The sequence below is a fragment of the Mya arenaria genome, chromosome 11 (genome assembly GCF_026914265.1).
Source record: "Mya arenaria isolate MELC-2E11 chromosome 11, ASM2691426v1".
In the NCBI taxonomy this organism is placed as follows: domain Eukaryota; kingdom Metazoa; phylum Mollusca; class Bivalvia; order Myida; family Myidae; genus Mya; species Mya arenaria.
Window position 1 is genome coordinate 7,425,246 of NC_069132.1, and position 8,766 is coordinate 7,434,011.

At 33.6% G+C, this 8,766-nt stretch overlaps 1 protein-coding gene across 1 annotated transcript; it reads left to right on the top strand.

The window, feature by feature from the left end:
* The first annotated feature begins 805 nt into the window (after positions 1-805).
* On the top strand, positions 806-7,958 carry LOC128210026 (uncharacterized). The gene is made up of 3 exons (XM_052914333.1): positions 806-1,218; positions 6,295-6,520; positions 7,006-7,958. The coding sequence occupies exons 1-3, from the start codon at positions 986-988 to the stop codon at positions 7,135-7,137; spliced, it is 591 nt and encodes a 196-aa protein (XP_052770293.1). The 5' UTR covers positions 806-985; the 3' UTR covers positions 7,138-7,958.
* Positions 7,959-8,766: the final 808 nt, after the last annotated feature.

Below are 8,766 nucleotides of genomic sequence, written 5' to 3' on the forward strand. Positions count from 1 at the left end.
TAAAATGACGTGTATCTTCGATCTATAAACAGCATATTAATCCCAACATGTATGCATTTTGATATGTCGTGTATGCCGAACAACGCCAATGTTTCAAGTTACCGTGTATTTATATCCAAGGAAATGCTGAATATCGTTTTTAAATAAATATTTTCTCAGCGTTTGAACTTAGGAATATATATAACCCGTGGACGAATATGTTCTATTGAAGAAACAAGTCCTCAGTACTATTTTATTTACACGATGAAACACGGATGTTCTGTAATCAACCGAAAGACCACAGACTGGAAACCGATTTTTGATAAATTGAAGGTCTATTTACTGGAAATGCTTTTGCAGTTTTATTTCAAATCAAACGATCTTTGCAAAAATAAAATAAAAAACAAACATTGCCACATTGTACCAATTCAGCTATGTTCTAATGGGCGTCTTTTGGGCTCAATATTATTTCATAAGTGAGCATTAACGGGGAAGGTTAAGAAGCCCCCATCTTAAAGATAGAATAGCAAACAAACAGCCATTGCTGTTGTTGTTTCGAGCATATTTGGAAACGAAAATTCTGTTTATAATGAAAATACCGCTTCACATTGTCCATCACAAAAGAATCCAATAAATGGCATATAGTGCATTGGTTGATTCTTATCGTGCGGTATTACCAAGTTCCTTCTTATTTATGACTTAACAAAACTCGTTCTGAACACATAACAGTGGGCAGATCGTTGCGATTACCTACGCGAGAAAAAAATGCCAGGTTGTTTAGATTCAGTGCGGTTTTCGAACAAGTTGGAATCAGTCTTTCGGAGGGTGCACTTAATGTAGAAAAACCGAAGTAGTGAGGAGGTGTTTTTCTTTTCATTGTATTAATATTGGATAGCATCTTAAATAACATGCTCTTACGCATTACAATACAATATTATAATCGTATGATTATACGGATAATGACATTTTAAAGTCAAAGTTAAACTTTACAAAACGCTTGTAAAGCATGGGATGTATATATTCAAAGAAAAGAAAAGAAGCCCTTCGGAAGAATAAGACCGTCAATACACAAGCACGTAAAAAGTACCTGCCTACCAACACAGGGGATGGAGACACTAACGGGAATAGCCAGATCCCGACCCTTCCTGAGTTTACCGACTGTCAAAAAGACCTGGTGACCAAGTCGTGGACAATTGTTAAAGATGACATGGACCAACTAGGCATCAATATATTTATGAAGTACGTAGACTATAATTCACAATGTATAGTAGTTATCCTACCAAGTTGGCATCATTATATTCATGAAATTATTAGATTAGAATAGAATTAACACAAACATTGCCAATTTTCCTTGTAGAGCAAGTACATGCATGCAAAGTGTGTTTATGGCATACTTGCTTGTACATATCATTGCCGTATTGTTATGACAATATTATTTGCATTATGAAAAGAAAGGTTTATTTAGTCAAATATGTTGCTGCTGTTCTGTAAAGAAGATGATTCTCACTGTTGTTGCTGATAAAACAAACCGTCCGAGGCGGCATAAACTATTAAAGGGGCTATACTCCGTATGATAAAATAGCGAAAAAAAGTTGTCGAAAACAGACATTAACTTGGTATCGATGTGTACAATGCGTTTAAACTTACTAACTGAAGTTCCACATAGTTTACAATTAATATATTTTTCGTAGTTTTTTCGTATTTTTCCATCAAAAAAGATAACTAGATATGTATACGTAGAATTCATTCCTTATGCGTGATTGGCTAGTCCATGTTATCACATGATATTACCAAGTTAGGTATATACCTTAAATATTCCAACCGATTAGGGTAAGCCTTCGTAGCACAGTGGATACAACACTGAACTACAATTTTTGGCAATACCGGTTCAAACCCGGTCTCCGACTCGATTTTATTTTTCATTTTGGTATTTTTCTATATTTTAATATCAAAGAGTATAACATTTTGTTTAATATTTGTCCTGAGATTCGTTACAGAAAAAAAACTGAAAGTCTGGTGTACAATCCCTTTAACATTTTATATTCTATTATGAATTTGTTAAAAAATGACTTTCTTGTGACTGCTTTTCATATTTGGTGCCATGTATGCGAACGCAAACTATAAATTCAAGTAACTTATATATACTCATACTCACACTTTAGGCTACTGTGCTTGTTTCTGTAGTTTTTCATATAAATATACACAAACCGTCTCCGTGGCCTTGTGGTTAAGGCGTCCGTATACGGAGCGGGAGGTCGAAGGTTCGAGTCTCACAAGGAGATTGTTCTGACATGGCCGGTTGCCGACCCAGCAGCTAGTTAAATCAAGGGGTACCGATTGCCTTCCTGCCAGGCGCCTGGCATTTGGGATAGGAATCGGGGTAAAAATGTTCACGAATGTAGGTGTCTCATAAGCCCAACGGGCTGGCCCTTAACTAAGAGGGGTGACACTATAATAAACAAACATTTTACTTTACTTTACTTTTTACTATACAAATGTGCCAAATCACGGTACGCTTTAAATATCAGTGACGAAGAATGATCCAATGTCATCAGATTTGCTAATGGGTTTAATGTCAAGTGCTAACATTGCCCTTTACTGATTAGCAATACTAATTATTGTAAAACGATTCTGTGATAATATTTGCTCGAATTCACTTACGATGTGACGGAAGTGTCTTTACATGGTTATGCAATATAGTTTCAGGCACACTATTGATTTGGAGCATTCCTTGGCCTAACAAATTATATTGAACTCAAACAAAATGTATATCTCAACTTTTAAAGAAACGTGCGGTTTCAAAAAATCTTTGTCTCAATTATGATATTATCTTCTCCTTTAACTCTAGACCAATCCAAAGTCTTAAATTCCTTGAATTGATATAGTTAAAGTAATAAATTGATGGTTGTTGTATTGCCACTTATTTAAATCTAAGAGATGAAATTGCACGTGTAATGACTGCGTCCCATCCAGGGTGTCCTTTGAATGCGAACGGGTTTGGAGATTTTCTTACATAATCGTTTATACGTGATGAATGAGGTATATAATACAATAGAAACTACTGGGCAAAATACTTTCTTCGGAAGAACTTGATATCTTTAATTTCATAGTAATACAAATATATCTCTTTACATTATAACATACATGTAATTAGAATTTTTCATTGAAAAGATTTAGCATGTTTCAAATGTAAGAAATTACCATAAGAGTCGGATTCCCTGGCATTGTAGCAAAGCTACAACAGAATGCTTTATTATTGTACCTGATATCTGACTTTTCGATCTACAAAGATAGTTGAAAAGGTTTTTCGCAAAGCAAGGTCCATATCTATCCGTTAACAACACGTAAAGTCTCTATTTATAAGACAATTAAACACTTTTATTGACTCGAAACTTCTTGTGATTGATTGGAATTAATCACTGTTCCCAGTGTTTGCTTTATCTAGTTCACTATCAAGCTTTCGTTTGATTGCTAACAATGTAAAGCGACCAATACATCTTGACCATTAATTACAATTCTAACCCACTCCATGGCACACTTGAAATATTATGTCATTTTATTTGCATCGGTAAACAGTTATATATACCGTCGCAAGTATGTGTGTATACTGATTCGATTCATTTGTATTCATTAAGCATTTAATAAACAGTTGATTTATTTCCCCCCTTTACAAGGTTGTTTGATGTACATGGTACTCAAACTGATCGCTGGCTAAAATTTCAGTTCATCTCCGCCTCACATATATCATGGTGTAGAGTTAGCGTATTAAAGAAGATGCTTAAAATTGAGACGAAAATCAGAAAAAAACACAAATCTAGAAGAATAATGCATGAGTGAATCCATAAATATCGTTTACCATAAGTAAAATAAAATTGATGCAAACGGACCAAAAACCGTTTTCCTTCAAATACCCAGAACAAAAACACATCTTAAAGAACAATGCATGGACGAATCAAAGATACGGATCGATAAGGATCGTTTTCTATAAATAAAACCTAATTAACCTTTCCGTTAATGCCATCCAAAAACGGTTTCCTTCAAATGTACAATGTAGGTTTTATTGAGGACATGTTGAAATGACGTAACATAGATGATAGCATTAAATTTATGTCCATAAAGACCGCTTTTATGTGCGTTTAATCTATTTTAAGAACATGATGGAGAGGTAGCAAGGTTAAGGCAAATGATAAATAATTTATTTACAAAGGTTGTTTTTGTAGGTGGGTGGGGTTGTATAATTGTTTAATATATAATGGTAATGATCGGTCAATGAATTCGATAAACTCAGTGACCTGAACCAAATTATATGTAAAAAGGCGGTCTTTACTATATTACAGATGAAATATGAAATCAAATTGAATTCGTTAAAATACGATATAGTTATTTGTATTATGTATGGTGTTGTTTGTACCACTCCGCAACACAATAAATAACGTTTAAGGTTTTTTAACAGAGAACAATATTCTTTGCAATCCCTTCCGCGAATAAAAAATGACTATGAAGAATAATTTATATTTTATCCATCAAGTAACCGAAACATACATTCTTTTAATATATTACTAAATATTTCAATAACAATGGAAACTATGGTGATAAGTCCGGTAGCCCAAATTTTAACCACGATGATAAGAATGAAGGCTTTATGTAATACAGTATTAATGCATCCATGCAAGTATGACACCGATGCCAACATTATGTCAAAATGACATAAGAAGTCTGACATTCACTGTCATCACTACAGAAAAGCATAATATGCGAGAAAATATTTTATGTAACATTAGTTTGCATAGCAAAAATGTTAAGAATAAAACTAAACAGAGTATGTTATATATTTAAAATATATATTTAATGAGATTATACTTTATAATGCAATGGAAACTACGTGGACAACTCATTGTCCCAATAATTCACGATGATTCTTTTAGAGTTACAAGGATAAAGACCAAACAGATTAAAACAGACAGATACACGATGTCACATTAAATAACATTACATGTACATTAAAATGTCAATGTTTATAGTTTTTGAAGTGTGCATTTAATGTAAAATTTCAATTATCTTTTGACTGAAAAACCTTTGTTCCTTTAGAAAATTTTGAAATCAATATTTTAATTTTTGCATAGACCTACTTTGAAGTGAAATTTGTGATGAGAACCACGTGTAACATATATGCAGATCACGTGGTTACATTTTAAGACAAAATGCAGATTCTTTTTTACTATTTATTAATTCAGATTGAGTAATAATGAGTTTATAACACTAATAGAGGTGTTGTCACGAAACGGTTTAATATCAATATTACGAAAATTTATCTGAGTAGGCTCTGGATAAGGATATGACGTCGGGACATAGAAGGTCACATGCTGACGTCATTTCCGTTAATATTGCTTTGTTTAAAATGATACAAGTAGTTAATTAACCTAAATTTAGCTTGGATTTATATATTGTTTTAATAGTTTTGCTTCAAACGCCAACCAAGGGTACAAATATTGATTTGGCTCAGAGGTAACTGTCTTTACTGCAAAACAGAACATCTAAGAATCGATCCATACCCAAACCATGTACTTTTATCAATAATATGTTTTGCAAAAATCCTTAAACAAAACTTTTGTTAACAAATTATACCAATACGCTTTTATGCATTATTATTAAAGGGGATGCAAACTCTTTTGCTACATGTATATAAAATGAAAGAACAAATGCAACATAACAGTAACTTAAGTGATAACATAACACTTATTTCTATAACTAGCAAAATTGGATATCCATTTCATTCGCGATGTATTTAACGATGACCTGTATTCAGATATTCGCGTATGCAAGTAATATCAGGTTCTTTAGTATCTGTTGAAGTATATAGTTGAAAATAACAAATAAAGCAATAGAGGTGGCTACCGATTAGCTATCAAACTCCATTTGCTGTTAAATGTATGTTTTTCGGGTCTAATGTTCGCAAATACACATCAGTAGCCTGTAAAGGCCTTTACATTAACCTAGTTAATTGACATATACAAGTTAATTTGATTCATTTGTACGAACTTAATGAGCATCAGTTCAACTGAATTTGTCATTAAATGACGCTAGTCAAAAACATTTAAATACACGAACAAAACAAAACTGCAGCAATGAATGATTGAAAAAAAGTTTGGGGAATAAAATGTCATCCCAGACTCTGTAAATATATAAATATAGATTCGTTAATGCAATAAATTACAATATAACGACTGTTCTACACAAACGACCGATACCTCATTTCGCATCATTTGATCGTAAATGAAATTTTCTTTTGAATGAATTGTTTGCTTTGTTTAATAGACTGTTTGCAAGTCATCCGGACGTACAGGACGTTTTTGCGCCATTTAGAGGTATGAGTCCGGAGGACCTCAGCCAGAGTAACCAGCTTCGCTCCCATGCCATGCGGGTGATGGGTACTGTGGACAAGTGCCTGAGCTGTATATACGAGTCAGATAAAGTCGTAAAAATCCTCCAGGAACTCGGCTCAAGACACGTGATGTACACGGCAAAGGTCGACTATATGGACGTAAGTCGCTTAAATTCAAGTAAAAATGTCTGCGACTGGAAGCAGGTAGAAAGAATGTGGAGGGAAAATATTTTCATTTAATTTCGAATGATATTGGGCAACTACAGAAACTTGTGCGTAGACCATATAATATAATTTAATGATGTATTTAATGAGAGTTCTTCATTGTAAAACAAACTAGATTTTGTGCATATATCATAATAGGATAAACAGAGATAACAGTAAACCATTTCCAACATTCTTCTGTTATCATTTCCCTGAAAAACTACGAAATTAAAAGTCATGAACTGAAAGCATTTTTTTAATCGTCATTAATATTACCAAATATTACTATACAAGTATATTATGTATCTATACTATGGTATATTAAAACCACATTAACATATGCAGTTTGTTTGTGTAACTTATCTTCATTTAAATTATGTTGCCCGTGATCTAATATGGATTTAATGTTTGCACTAAGTCGAACTCTTTTGGCATTTCAGTTGATCGGACCGCAGTTTATCCTGGCGATTCAGCCTGTTTTGGACGACGAGTGGACTCCGGAACTGGAACAGGCGTGGTCGGACCTTTTCAAGTTGATAGCACACATTATGAAGGCAGCAATGACCTTTTGATGCAAACACGACAGTTGCACGGCTATTGTGAAAATACTAATCACCACGGCAGTACGGCGTTGTGAATAGGTGTGGATACTGAAACTTACCCTTAAATATCAAGCAAACTACTGGTATTGATAACAGTGGTCCATGATAGACAAATAATTTTGGGCAAGGAAGAACATTTGTGAAGAATGACCGACCTTTTCTATCAATGCTACTGGTCTGGTGAATAAATTCGGTGGTACCTGCTAAAAAAGAGATAATTTCTATATAATTTCTATTGTGTTTGCCACCATTTCTACGTAAATGTACATTTATTGAAAATCATATATTTTCAATTATTATCACAAGGTAACATGGATTCATTCCCTATAATATATTATATGATATTTTGTTCGGTTATTCGAAAGGCTTAAACGTCAAGGGCCAAGTTTATTTTCAATCCATTTGTTGATATTGTTTTGGGAAGAAGAGCAAAACCACTGCACTATTACGTAGTTTTACGTGTTTAACAGAACATGATATTGCAAACTATTAAACAGTTTCTAGAGTGTGTCTCTCCATCTTAATGTGCCAATTTTCGAAGCGAATGCTATATGCAGGATAAAAAGGCAGAAGATATATGTTACACATCAAACAGACATTTTAGAGATGGAGTCATATTCATTTTGCTTTAACACGACCTTGTAAAATCATGGCAAAATCTACGATCCACGAAATTATCACAATTGTGTAAACATCTTGGTCCTCTTGGCAGTGTGTAGAATTGTTTCTTTGCTTTCGTGTCAATAGGGTTGAAATAATCAGCTAATCGTTAAGCAAATACATGAAGGCAATTTTCAGCACCAATGGATATTTTACACATTTCATGTAAATGCATTACGATTTTGAATATAATAAATAACAACTAAAAACACCGAACGAGAAACTGTTCGTGCCAGAGCACCACGAGTTGCGAATATTATATATTCTCGTACTGTTCATAACCCCAATATTGCGCATGTACTTCAAATTTGGTTTTAATTGATTCAACGTCTTCAAATGGTAGGCCAATATATTATTATGGCATATGTGTTGTATATGTTATATAAATATATATATATAAACTATAAAAACTATGTATAAACTAAAGTGTATTCGATATAAGGATTTGTGCATGTTGAACACATTTCGTAGCGTAAAAAGACATGTTTTTGGGAATACCGGATTTTTTAAAAGCGCTCTCCAAACAAAAATAATTTGCTTCATTAGGTTCATTCAGAAAACAGAGTCAACTATATACTGAATTGAATAAATTCAATTTACTACGTAACTAGATTACTGCACAAAGGTTATGGTAGGTTAGAGTTGGACCAATGTTAATTCACGCACACCTTGGAAAAGCGGCAGATTAGGCAAAGATTTTGACAGCATACATTGTATGTCATTTTCATTTGCATTGGCGGTCAGCGACTCTTGTGAACTATTGGAAAACGAATTTACTATTGACTCCTGTATTTTCCAAATGCCCGGCCGAATTCAAGGAAACTGAATTGGTTGTTCCTTATAGTATATAATTTTGAGCATTGAATATGCTTCGCCGAGTCCTTTTTAATCTGGTTCCCCCTGAACATTGTTGGTAAGCAAATCTCATAAAAGGCTCGC